Source organism: Pithys albifrons, chromosome 8 (genome assembly GCF_047495875.1).
Source record: "Pithys albifrons albifrons isolate INPA30051 chromosome 8, PitAlb_v1, whole genome shotgun sequence".
In the NCBI taxonomy this organism is placed as follows: Eukaryota; Metazoa; Chordata; class Aves; order Passeriformes; family Thamnophilidae; genus Pithys; species Pithys albifrons.
The window spans coordinates 5,673,866-5,695,489 of NC_092465.1; the positions used below are offsets into that span (position 1 = coordinate 5,673,866).

The following is a 21,624-nucleotide window of genomic DNA, read 5'->3' on the forward strand; positions in this document are numbered from 1 at the left end:
TAAATAAATTTTAAAGAGAAAGATAACTTTTTTTTTATCTTTATCAATATTTTAACATTCTCACATGAAGAAGAGGGAGGAAGAAAGGCTCAAAGAACATGAGATTAATTCACTATTTGAAATAAAAAAAATCCATTAAAATAAATGAAACTGATTCTTTCTCAGAAATTACTTTTTAACCGAATAATTTTTCAGTTTAAGCTTGGCTTTTCTATAAACTGCAAGATTTCCACTACCCTTGTTCAAAGAATTTTTTGCCAGTACCTTTTGGGTGGTTAATTTTGTCCTTTCTGTTGATTCATGCCTGCTTAGTGGTGTAAATCTGCCTGCATTTCTCACAAAAGAACGCTTATCCCTTCCCATCTATCCCAAACCAATGACTTGCTGCCTTTTTCTTTCCACTGCTGTTGAAGCTTCCGCCTTTTTCCTCCACATTTCACTGAGGCCCAGTCCTCCTGAGTCTTTAACTTCTTGTCTGTAGGATGTTTTTTCAGTATCATGCATTGGATGGAAAGCACCCAAAGCTGAAGTTTTTTACCGGGGGGTTTTGCCTCACTGTCTTAAATTCTTAAAAGCTGTAAACTTTGCACCTCAGGAGCCTCCACGCAGCCCCAGAGCTGGGCCCAGCTGGCATCGTCACAGCTTTGTGCCAGGGTCAGTTCCCCAGCCCCTTCTGCTGGAGGCTTGGGAGCACTTCTGAGCTGCAAAACAAAATGAATTTAAAGCCTTGTAACTTGTCAGAAAGGACACAGCTGGGAAAAGCAGAATTTCTGCTTGCAGTTCCACTCACATCCTCCGATGAGCTGAACACCTAACTTTGTCCTTCTGAGATAATTTCCTGCAGAAAGTCAGGTTGTGAGCCACATTTTGAGGCAGCTTCTCATAGAAACAAAATAAAAAAGGATATAACAACTAGTCCTTATTCATATTTAAAGTAACTAATTCCTTTTTCTTTCCTCTTGCTACTTGCCCTGGACAGATGTTAACACGTCGGTTCTCCATTCTGCTATAGCAGCTTCATAACTTATTCTCTTGGGCTCCCATAATATTTTCTCCTCCAAAAAAGTTACTTAATTTATCCTTCAAGGCATCTGAACCAGCTTCATGTTCTGTTTGAGTCTGTGTCACTAGAGATGAAAGAACATCCCCCTACACTATTATACATCTTTTTGTTTCTACTTTCTAGGCAAGTTTAACAGGAAGAAAGGTTTCAGACTTCATTACCTGTTGAAGCCTACAGAAAGCAGGCTGTATTTTTAGAGCAAGGGCATTATTCTGGGCAGAGGGAGACTAAATTGAGCAGGCCTAGCCTAGATACATCCCAAAACAGCCTGGAAAGGATCTTCACAGCACAGCAATGTGGGCTGGGTGCTCTCTGATAGTCGGTTTACCTCTCCAACATAATAATTTCTCATATCTTTTCTGTGCTTATTGCAAAAACTTGGATCAAAAGGCTGTGCTTCAGGGAAATGCAAAGCTGATGGCCTTTGCCAGACTAATTAATTTGTATTAATCTGAGTACTTCATTTCCATAAAATTCCTCTTACTGCAAAACAAAAAAACCACACACACAAAAATCCCCAGGTCAAATATTATAGCAACAATGGGTAGTCAGTACACAATTAACAATTTTTTTATTTCATATGAAACACATTTTCTTGCTTGCACAGTTCTTAATGGAATCACAGGAACATTAAATGTAACATTTCTCTCATGTTTATTTATGTTGCCACCTTGTTAGGTGAACAACTGCAATGTTAAAATAACATTTTGTGCTATGTCCTTCTTTTGTTTCCCTCTTCCAGAGAGACTCACAAACTTGTCTTTGCAACCAGTGATAACTCCAGAGCTCATGCAAGACCGTGTCCACCTGAAGTGCACCTACAGCCCCCCTTCCTCCCAGCCTCCCCTGCAGTACCTGGTGCTCTGGACACGCCTCTCCAGCCTTGGCAAGAGAGAGCAGATCCACCGTGAGACCACCCTGGAGCTGTTTTCCTATGTAGAGGTGGATGGCACAAATCTCAGACTGGGAGACACGGTAATGCCACCTCTCCTTCAGCAACACCCTGGGAGGGAGCTTAGTGTTGCTCCTCACTCTTCAAACTTACAGCTACTGCACTGGAAAGTACTGAAACTGTTTCACAACATGATTATTTAACAACATTAACCTGTAACATTTCTTTGAATTGCAGTGAGCTCATGGAAGGTATTTTACTACTTTCCAAAGGCAACTTGAATATTTGCACTTACATTACAGCTTGATTGCCATGAAGTTCATATAAGTGGTAGGTACATGTGCCTGAGCCAATTTTTTGTTTAGTACTGTTTGTATCTTGCAAGGGTGAGAATTTGCAGTAGAGACACTCAGCTATATGCACTCAGTAATTTTTATATCCATGGATCAGAGACACAATAACATCTTTTCACAGAAAGAAAAAGAACTGTACATTTTAAAATAGAGGGAAGTTTATTTTATGGTCTTTTCCATGGTGTTCTGCCTCTCTGATTCCAAATTCTTGGTTCAATAGCATGCTGAAAGATAGAGTTCATTACAAAACAATCTTTAAGAAGTATATTTGATGGCTTACACAGCAACACAGATCTAATTTCAACAACAACAACAAAACAGAAACCAGTACAAGATGTGAAAAAAAAAATGACTTATGTATGAATTCATGGCCTTTCATGCTACAGAAACAAGACTTTTAAAGTTAAATTAGGTTGATAACTTTTATAGGCAGAGTGCCATTAGTGATGCTACAACAAACTGAAAGAATAAACAGGGATAATGGTCTTGTGTTAAAAGTAGGTTGGAAATAGTCTTGGCATTTTGCAGCTCTTCTTTGAGATAATAGAATCATAGAATACCAGGCTGGAAGAGACCTCAAGATCCATCTAGTCTACGCTTTCTTGCAAAAGCACAGACTAGACAAGGCAGTTGAGGAATCCACCACTCCCCTGGGGAGGTTATTCCAATGGTTGATTGTTTGCATTGTGAAAAAATGTCTTTTTGTGTCTCACCAGAATTTCCCCTCATCTTCTCCAAGTTGCCTCTTGCCAAAATGGGACCCTATATTCTCTGTAGCCACTCTTCAAAAACTGACACATGGTGATGCAGTCTCCTCTAGGCCTTCTTTTATCAAGTCTAAACAAAGTTCTTTCAGTCCTTCTGTCACATGGCAGCTTCCTAAGCCTTGGATAAACTCTGTAGCCCTTCTCTAGAGCCTCTCCAGCCTGCCCACATCTTAACTTGTGTAGTGGTGATCAAAACTGAGCACTGTTCCAGATGTGGCCTGAGAAGCACTGAGTGGGATTATGACCTCTTTGTCTCTGCTGGTGAAGTTCTTGATGCAGCCAAGCACCCTGTTGGGTTCCTTTGCTGCAGCAGTTCATGGTTCACTCACATGGAGTTTCTTGTCCACAAGGACCCCAAGACTCCTTTCCACAGAGCTTTTCCCCATCTGGCTACATCCCAACCTGTGCCAGTCTCCCAGATCATGTTTTCCCACATGAAAGGCCTTACACTTGCCCTTGTTGAACTTCATAAGGTTCTTGTTAGTCCTCTCTTCCAGCCTACCCAGGTCTTCCTGAAAGTGCTCTCCCTTCTGAAATGTCAATTCCCCCAGTGTTTGGTGTCCTCTGCAAATTCTGTCAGGGTTCACTTGATCCCATCTTCCAGGTCAATTCTGAAGATATTAAGCAGCGTTGGGCCCAATATCTCACTGCTCTGGTTGTCTTGGCTTATTCTCCAGTTGGTTGCAATGCTGTGAGTGTTGCCAGATCCCACCCTTGAGTCGTTCAGTTTAATGTCCACCTCACCAAGATGTCCAAACTACTGCCAAGACTCCCTTGCCTCTTCTAGGCAGGTGGATCCCATCCTTCCCTAGGCAGATATTTAAGGAATTATTCTAAACATTTTTTCCAGTTCTTGAAAGGATGTTATTTCTAACAGTAGCACAATCTAGAAAAGATTTTTTTTGTCATTTCTCCTCCTAATTATGCCTCCTGAGTTCAGAATCTGATTGATGATGCCCTCACATATTATGAGACAGATAATTCTGCCAGTTTAAGACAAGTTTGTGTTATGAAGAGATATTTTCGTCAAAATAATATCACTTGCAATCACTTCAAATCTAGTTTTAACAATCCTGAGGGATTCAGAGAAAATATGGTTCTGTTAACTAGTAGCATTGCCAAATCTTTATAAGACTACTTTTATTATATTAAGTTTTCAGTAAGCCCTTCTTTGTCCTCTGCTGAAACTTTGTTTTTAATTTAGTGGGTTTAGTGAGACTTAAATGTTCTCTTCCTTGTTAGATTTCTTTAAAGGTCTTCATGGCCTATTTGACTAATTATAATTATTCATAAATCATGACAGTTGAAAACCAAGTGATGAAGCTTCAGCTATAACTGAGATTTCACTTTTACAGAATAAAAACTAAAAAAAGCATTTCATCATGTTTTCAGTCCCAGTCTGGATGTCTAATAAGAGTCACAAAGGAGAAGGCTCTCCCCTCTAATTCTGTAAATCTGGAGAAATTTAGCATTGATAAGGCTACCCCAGAGGAAAGGTGATGGCACTAAAAGGAGAATCAAACCATGGGTACCAAACTCTGCTGCACAGAGGCAGCTGGCAGCTTCCACCCATGAAAGATGCAGGTGGAAGACTATTTTCTCAGGCAGCATGAAAAGGAGGTCAGATTCCCACTGAAAAAAGCCATATGAGAGAGGAGACAATGAATTGGGGGCATTTAGCAGTTCTCTTTCCCCTTCTTCATGCACAGCCCAGTGGTTGCATCCCCACAGCTGTTCCCTGCCAGGATGAATGGTTGGCATTCAGAACAGAATTTGTACCCCAGGACACAAAATTTGCCCCCAAGGATGCAGAACTTAGAACATTTTGAATGTTTTGCTTGCCTTTTTTAACCTTTTTAACTCATCTCTACCTGCACAATAACCTGCATTTGGTGTCAACTCGTTCATAGCCTAAAATCAGCATCTTTGTTCATTTCTTGATAAAAAAACTACGGCAAAGCAAAACCATTTCTTTCTAATCACCTTTTAGGTGATTGATATCTATGCTATTTTTTATCCATAAAAAAGTCTCCAGGTAACAGGTCAGTCACATAATAGAATAGCTATTGATATATTTTAATACACAGTCAAACCTTAGAGAAGAGCTGAGATTTACTGGTCGACATTTGTGAACTTGTATTGACTAAACAGCCAGTTATTTCTTAATAGCCATCATGTGTCCTTTTTTCCACCTATCTTTGGGCTCCAGTTTTGTTATTTCAGACAGTAATGTTGGCAGCATAATGTTCACAAAACTATTGCAGCCTTAAATAAATCTATAACATGCCACTATTTCCATATAAACTCTGAAAGAAGCCTACTCCATCTGATATGAAAATCCTGGCATTCCTAAGCCTTATTTATGTGATAGTGACAGAGGTCATTTCATTCCTCGAGGCACAGCCATCTATAAATTATAGCAGTGCACTGTGAGTAATGAGTTATGCTAAGAAAGAAAGGTGTTTAGAAGAAAACTGTGCAGATTTTGCTCAGCACAGCAGTCTAAAAGTTCACACGGTGAGAAGCAATTGTCACTGTACATAAACTACGATGCACATTGTAAAATAAGAATGTTTAAACAAAATCAGCCTTTCTGAGCTCTGTGATAGAAGTGGCTGCTTTGCTTGGAACCAGCAACAGCAGATTATGGCCCAGACAAAAAAAAAAGTAAACTAGGGCCTCAGTATATAAAATAACTATTTTTCATTTGCAAGAGAAAAGGTGTGAAATTTCATAGACTCCTTTGGGTTGGAAGAGACCCCAAAGATCATCCAGTTCTGACCTCCCTGCCATGGACAGGAACACCTTCCACTAGACCAGGTTGCTTCAACACAGCCTTAAACACCTCCAGTGATGGGGTAAGAGATCCTACTGCCCTGTTGTTCTTGGTGCTAAAGAAAGACAGATTTTGAAGAGAACTTCTGTTTCATCTCTCAGAGAAATAGGATCTTTCTCTTATCATCAGCACTGATATCCCAATTCAGCTCCTGGGAAAGAAGCTGCTGATCTCATGCAGAAGGCCATACTAGATGATGGATCCAGTCCATTGATTGCACTTAGAGTAGATGGAAAATCCCTGGCATATGGTCTCATAAATGTTAAAACACATTAAGTCTATACCTATGTATATACTCAAGCACCTAGAAGGCCACCTTTAGGATTTGCCCCTTCTTCTCTCCCCCAAAAATAAGCTCTAATATTACAAACCCCCAGCCAGTACCAACACTCAGTACCTTTCCTCTTCAATTACTTCCTGCTCTCAGCACAGCTCTCACTGACTCAGACTCTGTCACTTCACAGTTCACATGTCTGCACTGGCATCAGGACTGCAAAGTGTCAAAAAAGTGGCATCTCCCCCCACTTAAATACTAATCACCTTCCAACCACTGGACTTGTCAAAATCAACAACAGAAATAGGAAAACCTGCTTGTTTATAGGTCACACCTGTTTATGATTTCTTTCTCAACCCTTGGGTAGGAAATGAGCAACATCCCCACAGAAACAGAACTCTGGGTGAACTTGAACAGAGATTTTAAAGTAGAAAGGGTCAGAGAGTTGATGAGCAAAACTCTGCAGATGATAAAACACCTTGCTACTACCCTGGGAAAATTTCTTTCCTTAGCAGAATAATGACCTACAGTCAGCTTGCACACTCTGTTTGGCCATTTGACAACTGGAAAGAGCTGCCTTCTTTATACACAGTGAGTAACAAAGTGAGTAGAGCTGGACTTCCTGCAGTGCCAGGTCACGCTGCTACACCAGCTCCCTCCCTTCCGCAGCCAACGGCTCCTCACAGGGAGCGATTTGTGTTCTAAAGCTTTAAGGTCTAGTTCATTAATTAAATCAAAGTCAGGTTCTCCCTACTTTCCCCTTCCTGCTCACCCTTCTGGAAAGCCCTTCCAGAAACTTTGTTCCTACTCCTTTCTGCAAATACCTACAGCCAGATCATTTCCTCGAGCTAATGAGAACTATTTTTCTTTTCCTCTGGCTTCCCTAGAAATGTCATCCTTCAGGTCTGCTCATCCTTTGCTCTTTTCATCAAGGCTGTAAACCACAGCTCCCTCCCACACACACTCCCAGCTCCCGGCACAGTGGCAACTCCAGGTTTTTCTAACCCCAGCCCATTAGTGTTTAATGGAGCAGGCACTGGCAGCTCTGATGCCTTGACAGCCATCGTGAGGCACCTTTCACCCGGCATGATGATTCCCTGCCCAACCCTCCACCTGCAAGCCATGAGTGTTACAGAGTGACTATTGCCCTTGCAGCCCCAGCCTTGCCTTCTGACATGGGTGATGCAGCTGTAGGAGGGCAGATCCAACCCTGGAGTTAAAAAACACTCCCAGTTTAGGCACCAGCATCTTCCCAGCAGCATCCAGACTTCTTTTGCCCAGTGAATGAGAACTAGGTAACTCTAGACAGACTCTTATGTTGAGAACAGAGCTGCTTACAGGTGGAGGACATAAATTACTGACTGGATCAGCATCCCCGAATTCTCACACCTCTAATGAGATTGTTTGTTCTGAGAAGAAAAGTGCCTCCATTCACCTTTTAATCCAGACTTTCCACTCCTAATAGATACCTGGCTGTATGTGGGTTTTGAATGATCAACACCAATAAAAGTGAATGTTTCAGTTTTAAGCCATTTCTGCTGTCACTGTGTGGCCTCTGTCATTACAATGCAACTCAAGTGCTTGCTGGAGAGATGGTGGATGGGTGGCTGATCACCTGGCTGTGAGCTGCAGGGATGGGTTTTGAGCACACAAGTAACTCTTCTTTGGCCTTTGGGAACTCAATCCCATATATAAGCACAGTGGGAGAGGCTGATGAAAGATCCAGTGCTGGATGCACTGGCAAACATTCCCCTCCGTGCCTCAGCCTGCACTCCCCACACCACCTTCAGAATTAATTAGGGGCACAGGCAAAGGTAAAGTTGGAGGCATTTTTATGGTCAAAATAAGTATAAACAGCTGATTTTGAGGAGTTTTGAATTCTGAAAGCTACAGGGGGAAACACCCACATTTAACATGCAGGTTTTGTCAGAGAGAAATTTGCTGGAGCTTGTGACAGGTCCAAGGATTAAAATATGTTCCCAGATTGTTTTCCAGAGCTACCTGACCCTCACCAAATTTATTACTGAATTCTGCTTTTGGGTAAATAAGCTGCTCATGGGGTTAATTTCAAAATGGGAAGGCATTTGTTTGAGTCCATGGAAGGAGGGAAATCTGCCTCAACACACAGAAAAAGGAGACACTGCTTAGCTAAAAGGATTTTTTTAATCAGACTTGTGTGCCCAGAAGTAGTTTTCTCCCCTATGGAAAGTTCTGCCAGCACATGGGGAAAAGGGAGCAGCCCATGCTGAGAAGAAACCCAATCATCCTGTCTGAAGGCACTCTTGCATTTCTGTCCCTTTAAAATGGATGATGAAAAATAATAATTTGATTTTTTTTAACAGATCCTATGAGTTTGTGGAAAAATACTGCCTAACTTGTCACGGCCATCAGCATACTGCTGTCAGTGGTGCTTTCATCTCTTTGCTTTAAAAAGGCTGCATCCTGAGATGGGAGGAGTGGGGGGTAGAGAGAAAGAGAAAGTAAAAGTTGATTACTGAACTGGAGAAAAAAGAGCTAGTGTTTAGCTGAAGGCAAGAAAAAAACCCTCCTCGGAATGACTATCATCATAATTATGTGACAAACTGTCAACCTGTAGCTTGGTAGCCAATGAACATATCTGCTGATTGTGAAGCATGCACCTAACAAGGTAAAGGTACTAGAAGGGAAAGAATGATATAAAAGACAGAAATAAACTGTAACTTGCGATGGCTGTCAATATATTTTGCATTTGCAAAGTTTGTGCTAATCTCCAAAAGCACTGAAGATCTCCAAGAGCACTGAAAATAGAGCTTGAATTGGCTGATAGTCTAAGAATATGTCAGTGTATCATTACTGAGTAAATTTTGAGTGTTCAGTGCTCTACCAATAAAATATATATCTAAAATACATAAGAAAGGACATGTGACAGGGCTGGATTCTGATATTTCCCAGAATGTCACTTTGGGGAAGATCACCAGGTCAATGTTTCTGTCAGCACTGGGCACCCTTGTGCACACCCCTGTTGCCTGTCATTGCAGCTCCCTCCCTGACAGGAACACTCCACATGGAATGTGCAGAGGGAAGTCTCAGTGTGGACATTTTTGGTTAAAAGCACTGAAACCCAAAGTGCAAAGAACCCAGTGAGTGCAAATATATTACCTGCAAGCAGGTGCATATGATCTGGTCTAGGAGCTCTGCAAGGGCATCGGTATTAGTCATGTTTTCGTAGGGGGAATATGCATTGTCTGAAGTCTCTCTCCGTTGTCACCACCTTGTCAGATCATGATTTTGCAGCCTCTCCCTGTGGCAGCTGCAGGAGAAGCTGCAGGAGGATGATCAGTGCTCATCTTGTGCCTTCCCAGCAGAAGAACTGTTTTGAAAAGTCTGTAAACTGAACATGAACCTTTAGGGAATGATTGGAGATAATAAATATCTAATGATAACAGGGACTTACTACCTTGAGGAGACAATGACTTGGTCTCCTTTGGAGGTAAACTGGCTAACTATGAAATATCTGAGGAATTTTAACTGTAAAGTACCTCTGTGAGGTGAGGTCTGGGTCTGTTTTCCCCCACTACACCCAGTCTGACCTCAAGGCTTCCATCTCATTAATGTAACAAATGACACCATTTTCACTGGACCAAACAGGCTGGAGCTGTCTGCAAAAGAGTGAGAAAAATTGTGAAGGTAAAAACATCCCAAAAGGCACATAAGCCTGGGACTGAGCTGGACTAGAAATAATCTACTTGAAGAGAACAGAAAACACTCGTTTTTCCCCATAGCCCTACAAACTACCCTATGTTGCTGGTGGGCAGTTTTTGTTTTGTGCAAATGAGTTTGGGAAGAAGATTCTTCAGTGTGATTGTAAGGAAGAGGGATTTTTAGGGTGGTAAAAGTATATTGCAGGTTGCTGAGCAACTCATGCCCATATTACCACATGAATCTGGGAATATCCTGGGGTTGAACCTGTTTTGTAGCTAGTGGTCATGAGGGTCATGCCTGAGCCAGCATGTGAGAGCTACCAAGATCACATGGCCAGGCAATGATGCTGGAAAATCCATCCAAAGGAGTTTATCACAATGGAAAAAAATTTGGATTGGTCCAGTTCTTCCTCATGAGTTACTTGAGGCTTGAAAAAGCAGTAACTATAAATATGTCATCTGACTATTTGTAATTTGATTTAGTATGTCACAATCTGTGAGTCCATTTCCGAGAAGAGGCCCCAAAAATATTTAGAACTACAGTCTCAGAGTCTGTTGTCATGAGCTTTAAGGAACATTTCTTTAATCTTATGATCCTAGAAATGATTTTAGCAATTTGGGTTTTCTGAAACCAATGAAACATTAAGATGGCAGATGGTGGGCAGGCTCAGCAGAGATAAAAGTTGTGGGACTGTTCTAGGAATAAAAAGTGTCCTGGTACATTGTGTTCGGGGGAGTTTTTTGTTTGCGAACAATTTTCTGGGGGTTTTGAGTTTTGGTTCTTGTTTGGGGAGGTTTTTTGTTTGTTTGTTTTTTGTTTTATATAAACCCTGTAGGCACAACTGCATCATCATTTATAATGCAATAAGAAAAAGGAACTTCTTATATTGCTGACAGTTTCTGAGACTGGATAACTGTAAAACTAATTTAAATTTTAAAATAAACTGCTTACAAAGATGGCATAGAGAGAGGATATTTGATCCAGTGGACAGACTGAAGTCTGGGAACCCAAAGGCAAATATCCTAATCCTATAGTACCATCTGTGAACAATGAAATTCTCCCTAAGTAAAATGAGTCCAAATCACAAACCAAGGTACTTGAAGACCTGGAGAAGAAAACCCATTTGTAAGCATTCAGTGTTTTTAATTGTTGAGACAAAATCTATGGTTTTTCACTTATTAAATGAAACAAAAAGTCATCCAAATCTTGAGATATATGCATAAACAATCTTAAAGCTTAAATCCCCAAAATATATTTCAAGAGTAGACAGAAATCTTAAAAATTCTGAGCAACAGGAAGGTACACAATTATATGAATGTTTTTCAAGAAATGCTATATGTCATGTGCTGTTTATTTATTTATTACAGGTCTCCTGCACCGTCACAGCTTTTGCAAGGGACACTCCTGAGCAGCAGTCATTGCCTGAGGAGAGCACAGGTTTCTATGCTGGGATTAAGGTAATGCTGATGGCCCTGGTTTAATGACTAGGGAATGTTTGTCCAGGCTCTGAAAGCCAGGACATAGAAACATAAGTCCTGATCAGCATAACCAGTGCTGCCTTTATGTTCACTTTGAGAAAGTGGTTTTCTGTTTGTTTGTAAAACACCCTAAAACACCCATCAGCACCACGTGCACATTAATGTACCACAAAGGTTGTGGTTCTAGTGTGCCATAAAATACTCTGGTGGTTTAATGGGAAGACAAACCACAAACTGGCAAGGATTCAAGATTTTGTTGTAACTAAACCAGAATAAATGAAGAAAAAACCCGAATTTTTATCCATCATCTTCATATGGTCAGGCATTGCAAAATAGAAACTGCTGAAGATAAATTCACACTGAGGGCAAGAACCAGGTCTAATCCCACTCAAGGATTAGGCTGTCAGCCTGGCAGTCCAGGAGATTTTGAGATCTTCTGAGTACCTAAGCTTCATGCCTCCATGAATGGTGTTTGAAAAATCTGGCTGCCCATTCTCTGTGATATTTGAAGAGCAGTTTTGGAAGGTTTTTTTGAAATGTCAGAGTTTCGCGGGGAATGGAAATTCCTGTTTCTGACTAGCCCTGAGTGTTGTTTCTGCTCTTTCTTGGGGAGAGCAGACAGACAGAAACAGCAAAACCTGAGCTCTCTCACTGCCACACAAGTCCCTCAATCTGTAATACATTCCACGTGGAGAAATCCTTCTTACCATAGCAGGAAAGGGGAGTGGGCAAAAATTGCACTTATTTTGCACCTGTCACAGTCTACAAACAGAGTCCATGACCACGAGGTTATACCATACTTTATGCCATGGTATTTCTTCAGTGAATTCGAATACAAGCACCTTTAAACCATGGATATTAAAGATTAATAAATTCTACACTATCCTGATGTTTTCAGGCTTAATAAAAGCCTGGTTTGAGATTTGGAGGTGAGAAGCAATTATGCACAATATAAAAAAACCTGCAAACATTTTCTTATTTGCCAAGAATTTTAAACTATATTAACAAATTTACCTTATAAAGTTGAAGATCATTACTACAAAAATTATTATTATTAAGAGGATTATGATAAAGATTATTATTTTGCAAGCAATTACACATCTTCATAATAGATTAAAACCACTTAAAATTTCATAGATATCAGTGTTGCCTAATTAACCTGTCATCTGTCTTGCCTGTCAAAATCATCTTGAAATTGTTTTCTTATTTCCAGTTCTTACCAGAATCACTACAAATTGCAGAGGATGGCAAAGAGCACGTTTTGACTGTTCTGAGCACAGTACCCATAGCCTGTCCTGAGCAGGATGATTCCTGTAAAATTACTTTGCAGCTGAGTACTGAGGATTTGGGTAAGAGTTTTACCTATTGGCATCAAATCAATGGGATTATTTTTTCTGGTATTTAAGTTACAATGAATTCTAATAGAAAATATAATATGTAAATAATAAGAAAGGGCAGAAGCCATAAAATAAAAAAACTAGGCCATGTATTTATCTGCAGAATAAAACAGCTGATAATTTCAGACAGGTTTTTGAGTTTAAAAAAATGCCAAAACAAAAACAAAAACAAAACATAAATCTGCCCAGCAATAACCTGGACAGTCTGTTGACATTTATGAATAAAATAACTGTGAGTAGAAGAATTTATTTTAAATTCTAGGGGTGTAAAATTCCAAGTTTTTTGTAGTACCAATGTTCTTAGGTAGAATAATTTCATTAATTATCAATAAAAAGCTCCCCTGCAGATTTATTATTCAGTAAATGTATACTGAAGCCTTTTTTCCCTTTCTTTTGTTGGCTTGTAGTTTTCTCTAACTTAATATAGAATGAAAAAGTCGTTCTTATGCTTACACACTGTTCTTTTTCTAAATATTATTGTTTATAATCTGAAAACATTGACAATGTCACTTAGAAAATTCTTGCCTTTTTATTCAGTAAATGTTTTCTTCAGGTCAGTCGGGTGGACTTCCATTCCTGTTTACTTTCCATTTGCACTGAATAAAGCACACAAGCCTTTTTCTAACAAGGCATTTATTTGTCTTCCATAGGTGACTCAATGAGAGAAATGTGCAGGGATAAGACTACAGCTGCAGTTTCTCTACCCACAAAGCCAGCTCTAAAAAAATTTGGCAAAATCCAGATAATTCCTGATATTTTTCTCTGTTTAAATCCCTCCCTTAACTCTCATCATCATCAGCCAAGTGCTTAGACAGAAGAAAAAAAAAATAATTCCAATGGTATCATAACACAATGATCTTAAACTGAGCAGCACCTTATGGTTCAGCAGCTGTGTTGGCTCTCGGACGTGGAGTGCTTTGCATTTCTCCGTGGCTCAGTTCTACATGTTGCTCTTGGCTCAGAGGCTGTGCTGGTCCATCAGGAAAACATCTGCTGAGCTCATGGGAATGGGTTTTCTTAGATATCGAGGTAGCAAAGAGCCTCATATTGAGGAATGGAGGATATTGATGCTGGTGGGTGGTGGAATGTTCCCACAGACTCCAAGCAACTTAGACATTGACTGTTATGAGGATCAAATAAGAATCAGTCCCAGTCAGGGTCATTATTTTTAACTCACAATTTCTTAAGCATTGATAAAGTCTTTTGAAATCTCACTAGCACCGAAAGCAAGATACAGGAGCTCTCAAGTGGAGGACATTGATCTTTTAGATTGGACTGAGCCTGACCCCTTGCCAGGGGCTTCTCCAATCCCACAGTGTGCACTGGACTGGAAGAAAGAGAGGATACAAGACTTGCAGAAGCAGCTCTATTTTCAAGCTGTCAATAGGCCTGATGTGTCAGTGCCAAGAGGTGCCAGGAGGAAGGCACAACTCATCCAATTAACTAATCTTTGAAGGAAGCTGTCGCTGAAGTGGAAAATTTCTGTTAGTTTCAATCAACTCATTTCTGCTGCTTAAACTAAACCCAGCTCTAGCCCCTGGTTGCTCATCCTGAGGCTACTTCCCTGGATGACACTTGGGCTGTATGATCAATGGAGCTATCTGTATATACTCCAAATTGAGTGTCTGCTGCTGGATGTTTGCATAAGCACATGTCTGTTTTGAGCCTTGATTGTCTTTAGGATCCACTAGTTTATCTGAAGGAACACCATGGGCTTCTGAAAAATGTAGTGCTGGCCACAGTGCTGTAAATTAAAACCAAGAATCATTTTAGCTGAGATTCGTCTATTCTGAATAAATTAACTGACAAGCTCCTTGTCTGACTGAATCCATATAACAACAAAGTTATGCTAATTATGTAGGGAATAAGTGATAAGAAAGCTAATTACAAGCACAGAAATATCTCTCCAAGTTCAGACAATATCATAATGAATGCCAAGGCACAGCAGAGCCACTGGAGTTGGGCTTCTCTTAAGTTTATCATTACTATTTTGACAAGATAATTTTTTTGATTTTAAACTTTTGCTCTGGATTGTGAGCACAGCCCATGGGGCTGTAATGGCAATAATTATTCCTTATGGAAACCTCCAATTTAATTGAATCAAGAACCTTGAATATGAGCCAAGACTTTTCAATAAGATGTGAGGTGAAGCCACCTGTAAGGATTTGATGTGAGAGATAATATGTTATTAATACCTGTAGATTTTAGTTCTGCTCCTATAGTAGTCTACATGGTTAATTTAAATTATATTTCATAAGATTTTTCCATGAGGAATAAAACATTGATTATTTGATTGTGTTAGAAATGTCAACTTAAAATACCTTATTGTCACCTCTATAAATTATTAAGCAATTCTATAAATGGGAGAAATGATATGAAAATCACTTTTTTAATATCAGAGAATCACTTATTTTCATCTCAGTTTAATTGCATTACCACTGTTTCTAGAATTTTATCAGATGATAATTAATGGTCTGGGACAGGAAACTAAATATTCCTTAAAAAACACTAGAGGTCTTGAAATCAGCAGTGAGATTCTGACTGGCTTCAACTGTACTATATTTTCATTTTTTATCAACTAAAGGATTAATGAAAATTTGGATGGCTTCTTGAGAAGCAGATACTCACTATATACAATGCAGGCCAGATGACTCAGAACTAAATTTTATCATAATTCAGTGTTTGCAAGGAAAAACACAACTATTGAAATAAAAATTCAGCTTTGCCCTTTACCTGAGACCTCAGCAGGAAGGGCCAGCACCGAAGAGGAGAGGACATTACCATTCCTGCTGCTTGTAGAGGTCGTTTTAGGCAAGGTATGATGTGCAGAGGCAGAGCTGCATGAGTGACTTGTGCTGCCGTTGTCATACTTTTTTGCCACCACCCATCATTTCCCTGCCCACCACAGAAACTTATATAGTAAATACCTCCATAACTTAGTATTTTTCCTCATTCTTTTAGCAAATTTATCCTCACAATATCTCTGTGAAGGATACAAATAAAACTACCATCATATTACAGACTGGAAAGTAAAACACCACCACCTAATTAAGCTTAAAATACAAATGCAGACCTGCTGCGCTTGCCTTCCTATTATAGATCCATAGTTCACTAAAAACTGACTCAAGAACCCCCTCTTTCTACATTGGGAAATTATTTTAAAATAAAGAACTCCTAGCAGATATCTCATACTCTTTAGTGAAAGAAAAATGTTTTCCAGTAATGCAGAGTCATCTCTTTCTTTATCATGAGAACTACTTGTCTTCACTCACTGTGCACAGACCCATAGAGATATCCCTGTCACTCCAGAAATATTAGCACCAGTGGAAAAATAAGGACCATGGAGTTATACTAAACTTTGTAAGACATGGGAGAAAAAAATAGCTCAGGAAAGTGTGCAGGGTGATGCCAGATCCACTCAGTCCCAACTGCCTTCATGCAAACCCCATCTAGTTCAAGGCATGTGTGTCCTGGAATGTGAAGCTTTTATGTTGAACAGTGAACGGGATGTGGGCAGCTGTTTGGAGAACTCTTGTCAGACTCCGTGTTCATGTTCCTTTTAGGCAGCCAGTTCCCAGGGCCCCCAGATATCGCCCTCTCAGCGTGCCAGGTGGATCTGCTGCGGGCACCCTGCTCAGAAAGCAGCTGTGCAGCAGCCACGGTGGCAGTGACAGCCGTGACAGACTTCGCTCAGGATGGGAACCGCGTCAGCCGCATCACAGCCCGGCCAGCTGGACAGAAGGATGTGCTTTGGAGGGCTTACACACCCGAGGATGTGAAGGTCAGATCGTCAAATAAGTTGGAAAATGTATCAAATTTAAATGAGAGGGGTTTTTTTATTTTTTCTGAAGAAAATTACATACTGATAAACCTAAACCACAGAAACTTTCTGGGATGGCTGTTGAAAAATTACAGAATGGTTCGTGTTGGAAGGAACCTTAAAGCTCATTTAGTTCAAACCCCTCTCATGGGCAGGGACACTTTCCACTAGACCAGGTTGCTCCAAGCCTTGCTAAATCTGGCCTTGAACAATTCTAGGGATGGGGCAGCCACAGCTTCTTTGGGAAATCTGTGCCAGGCCCTCACCACCCTCACAGTAAAGAATTTCTTCCTAATATCTAATCTAACCCTGCCCTCTGTCAGCAGAATAAACCATAACAGTCCCCTTATACACCAAGAAAATTAACATGCAATTCCTTGTGCTTTAACAGATTAATTATTAGTCAGCACATCAGTAAGGCCAAGAGCCAGAATATAGATGTAACCAGGCATGCTTCTGTATGCTGGAAGAGGAGAGAGGGAGAACGTGGCTTAGGGAATTAACACCTTTTCGAGAAGAAGGGAAAGGGGAAACTGAGGGTTTGGAGAGTATTTTCTGAAAAAGCAGAGGAAAGGCAGAGCCTTGGAAATGAGGGACAACAGGGTTCAGCAGGGCTCAATGTGTGACTGAGCCAGGAATCACCACAACACCTTCGATGACACACATATGGCTGCTCCATTTCTTCATTTATCCCTGCAAAAACTGTACAAAATAAAAATAAAAGGAAGCAATCAGGGAGGCAAGCCAAGCTTTCCCTGCAGAAAGCCTGGCCAAAGGAACGTGGTGAGCAGGGACCAGCCCCTTGTCTCTGAAGCTGTCTCAGGGCCTCAGCTGGGTGGTTTGAGTGCTGTAATCCCACCCCCCCAGAGAAATAACCAGACCACACATTTGACTATGCTGAATTTCCCAGAGCAGCACTACATCCAAGCTGGAGTATTTTAAGTATCCAAAAACAAACTCCCAATGAAATCCACAGTTTTCCTGCCCTGATTTTTGTAGATTTGCTCATGAGAGAATGAGATTGAACTGGACCAAAAGAAGACCAAGCATAGAACTATAACCTTTCCTCTTCAGAACAGGCTTCTTTTAAACTTTTTAAGATTATAAAATCAGAAATTATAGCTAGTTCAGTGCAGTGCACTCACATACCCATATTTTTTCCTTGAAGTTACAAATGCTTTCATTATAATATGAAAACGTAGCAAGTGTGAAATTGAATTAATCAATTTTAATAATAAATTCCATTTATCTCAGTTAAAACTTCATCTATGGAAACGTAATAGACATTACCTTCCCTTCCCCCATTTCCCTGTTTCTGCTTTGCAGTTAATTAGAGGCTCTCATGTAACACAGTTCCTGCAACAGAGCTAGAAAAAGCTGATGTATTAAAATCCACATAATCTTTACTCCTTCTGACTTGTTCAAATATTTTTGATTTATCTGAAACTTGAACAGAAATGGTGGGCAGAACATCCTGATACATATAAAGAGGATTTCCTCAGCAAACTACATCTGCCTACAGCCAGGACTTCTGATATCATGCAAGAAAGAGCAGAGCAGAAAGGAACACATGGATTTGTTTGTGCTAAAGTTTAACTTAGGACATGTAAGGCCATGGAGGAAATGGAAAAATTCTCAGTTACTTCTTCACATCACATTTTAGATCTGACACAAAAGATCTCAGACCAAAACGCTGTTCAAAGAGGTGTTCAGTTTTTCCTTTCTCAGGACCATCACTCTAATAGTTTGGAGTACCAGACACTGAGGGGGTGTCTAAGAATTGTCTCTGTGCCATGGTTGAGGATTATTTTGAAATACAGATGATGTATTGCTGCAGGTGAGGAATATTGTCAGGAGCTGTGGTTCTTTCTTCACCCTCTCATTCATTTATTTAACTTCATCACTGTTCCCAAAAGCTGAGATCTGCTTTGTCACTGAAAGACTGCACAAGGATAGAGCAGCCATTCTTCTTCCCTGCTCTGTAGATCCTGGTAGAACTAACTGAAGTGCACCTCTGGACTTCTCAAAGGCAAAGAGAGAGCAAAGAATTAACAGCCCTGTCCAAGAAATCAGTCTGGCAGGATGGATAAGGGAAAACTACAGCACTTCATCACTCCCACCAGTATAACTGGGAGCTCCTCATATCACAAATCACTACACAACCCAAAATTACAGTCCTGAGAAATGGGCAGCTGAGCATTCAGCCATGGAAAAACACCTTCTTGAACAGATGCGGCAACGTGGGTGCAGCATGGCCTGAGATTCGGGTATTACAGCTTCAAAGTCCTGTCTCTGGATTTCTGAGGCTCCTTGCAGGGTACCAGGATTCTCATACCTCTTTTGTGACCCAACTAGTGTCCAAGGAAGCAAGAGCTGATGCAGATGAAGATCTCTGTTGCTGTAGTACATCCTTTCCTCTTTTATACACGAGCCTAAAGCAGATCGCTCCCGCAGCCTGATTTGGGGCCTCCTCACCAATATCTGATCAATAACCATATCAAATATATAAATCAGCCAATCAGATGCTGTAACTGGAAGTATTAAAGGACAGGTAGCTACTACTAAAGCATGCTGCTACTTGATTACAGTATACCTTTCACCATACTTCAGGCATTAAAAGTTGTACAATTTAATAAGCCCTCTGCTCTCCTGATAACTTCAGTGAATGATCTTCTTCTTAGCAAAAAAGTTTTAATAAAAAACGTCATATATTACCAGATAAAGAAAGACATCACATCAGGTGAATAGGAGCACTTTGAACTCCCATATTGCATGTAATTAAACTCCACTGTTTGAAAGTGAAGTCTATTTCATACCCATCCACAATCATGTTTCAGAAGTCAGATTGTAGTTTGTACTTAACCCATGAATCCTGTCCCTAATGTTTTGTGAGGAACAGTAATGAAGCAAAACTGCTGTGTAGACTGTATTCATTACACATTTCATTTTAACTAGGTCACAGTTCAAGACCTCCCAACAGGGAACTGCTACTCTTTCACTGATCCACACATTATCACATTTGATGGATGGTGAGTATTATACTTTGAAATAATTTGGCTCAATTACTGCACTTATCAGTTTCTGGATGTGGCCTGCATTTGGTTTTACATTAGGATATAAAAAGAGTGTTGTACTAGTTTGCTTACCGTGAGGAATGTCGTGTTTCAATAACATACGTGGTTTCCTTCCAGCTGTTTATACTCCTTTTAAGAAAAGGAGTAAAAGTGGATCAACCTTAGAGAAGCAATGGGTTTGAGTCTGAATAATTTTTACAAGACAAAGGTGAGATTCTAAACTGTTCTTCAAACAGAACCATTGTTAATGACTTTGAGAGAGTGTCTTTACTAAATATTGTGTTAGTGACACCCCAAAGCCACACAAGTGAGCCATTACCTCCCTGGAGCAGCACCACTCACAGGGACAGCTGGTCCTTTTCAGCAGTTTACTAACAACACCTGATGTAAAGTCACTCATCCCAAGGATGTTCTTGATTTCTTCTACTTCCAGAGCTGGTTTATGCACAGCTGAAGTTGACAATCATAATCTCAACCAAAAAACCATCAAGATGGCTATACTGTCACAGGTGAAAGAGGTCTGGAAATGATAAATGACAAATATCAGGGGAAAAGTACAAAAATAAAAGTTGTATGTCTTGCTGCAGTGCCCAAATGACCTTCTATGTTATCCAGCAATAAGCTGCTTAAAGACTTACAGAGCCAAAACAGTATCTTTGTGTCTGACAGCCTGAACTGTGTGGGACTTTTCCTCACTTAACTTGCCTAATCATTCATCAATTTATTTATCCCAGCTAATTGCCATCATAGAAAGTTTTTAAAGTTTGAATCTGGCATGTTTGATACAAAGTCATTAACATTTCAGATCACATTCCAGGTTTGTCATTCCGCTGTTAAGCTCCTAATGGCACAGATAATGAGTTTAGGAGCACAGGGGCTCGGCAGGCACGATACCCTAATTCTGATATCCTAATGGCCCAGTTTCAGTCCAGCACGCTCTGGAGGTGCATCTGAAATGATGTCAAAGCTGGAGAAGTCTGTTGATGTAACGTGAGGAAGAAAGGCAGCAATTCCATTAAAGGTTACACATCTGTCTCAGATAAAGATTTCACCTAAATTGGGTAGTCTGAGCTTAGAGATCAGCTCGGCACATCTACAGCTTCCCAGTCTCCCTCCTGCTTTGCTGAACAGTATTTGTAATGTGGTCAGGAACATTTTCCAAGCAAGTTTGGTTGCTTTATATGTAGAAACTGCAGAAGAAATACAAGAGGTTCAAAGACATTCCCATGCCTCTTGTATCTGCAATTATTTCAACTCTGGGATATTAAACTAGATTGGAATATTATTTCAAATTTCTCTATACATTTATATTCTAAAATATTCTTATTTGATTTAGGACTATGAATGGACAGTGATTTGCCAGATTATTGTGTTTAGGGAGTAATAAATTACTGAAAAGTGCTCCTTGGAATGGGGAAACCCTTTCAGTATATAGCACATTTTTGTATTGGAAAAAAAAAGGTCTGAAGTGAAATAAAATAATTTTAGTGGAATAACTAATTCTTTAATCCTGTTATTGATAGCACACAAAAGTGCTTCTAAGCAATTTATGTTCTAGTAGAGCACAGGGAGTTTGGAAAATTCCATCCTTCTGTATCATCCTGACTCACAATCACACACACTTGAAAGAGAAAAATCCCAGGATTCACTGGGCCCCTCAAGAACTGCAGATTTCTTCCTTGTGGACAGACATTCATTACTGCTCTGTCCAGTGCAGCCTTAAATGAGCCCAGCTGATGGGGCTTCTGCCATCTCTATAACTAGGTTATTTCACTAAGATATATCACTTCTTGATATACAGCCAAGTTTCTTACCCATCCTTTCACAGTCCCATTACTCCTACTTATAGTCCCATTTATTATTGTAAATAATTTCTTCTTCAATTATTATAATGATTATACTACCTTATTACACATGAGTTAAGCAACTTCTCTGCCTGCCTATCTAAAAAATGTTAACACGTTAGCAAATGATTTTTTAGCTCTTTAT

At 40.1% G+C, this 21,624-nt stretch overlaps 1 protein-coding gene across 1 annotated transcript in view; it reads left to right on the plus strand.

Moving 5' to 3' along the window:
• The window catches only part of LOC139675109 (von Willebrand factor D and EGF domain-containing protein-like), a 176,902-nt gene that overhangs the window by 48,015 nt on the left and 107,263 nt on the right, over positions 1–21,624 (plus strand). Inside the window, exons 4-8 of the mRNA XM_071562336.1 lie at positions 1,806–2,038; positions 11,234–11,323; positions 12,558–12,693; positions 16,305–16,522; positions 19,517–19,590. Coding sequence (XP_071418437.1) covers positions 1,806–2,038; positions 11,234–11,323; positions 12,558–12,693; positions 16,305–16,522; positions 19,517–19,590 — 751 coding nt within the window. The remainder of the gene's footprint in view (positions 1–1,805; positions 2,039–11,233; positions 11,324–12,557; positions 12,694–16,304; positions 16,523–19,516; positions 19,591–21,624) is intronic.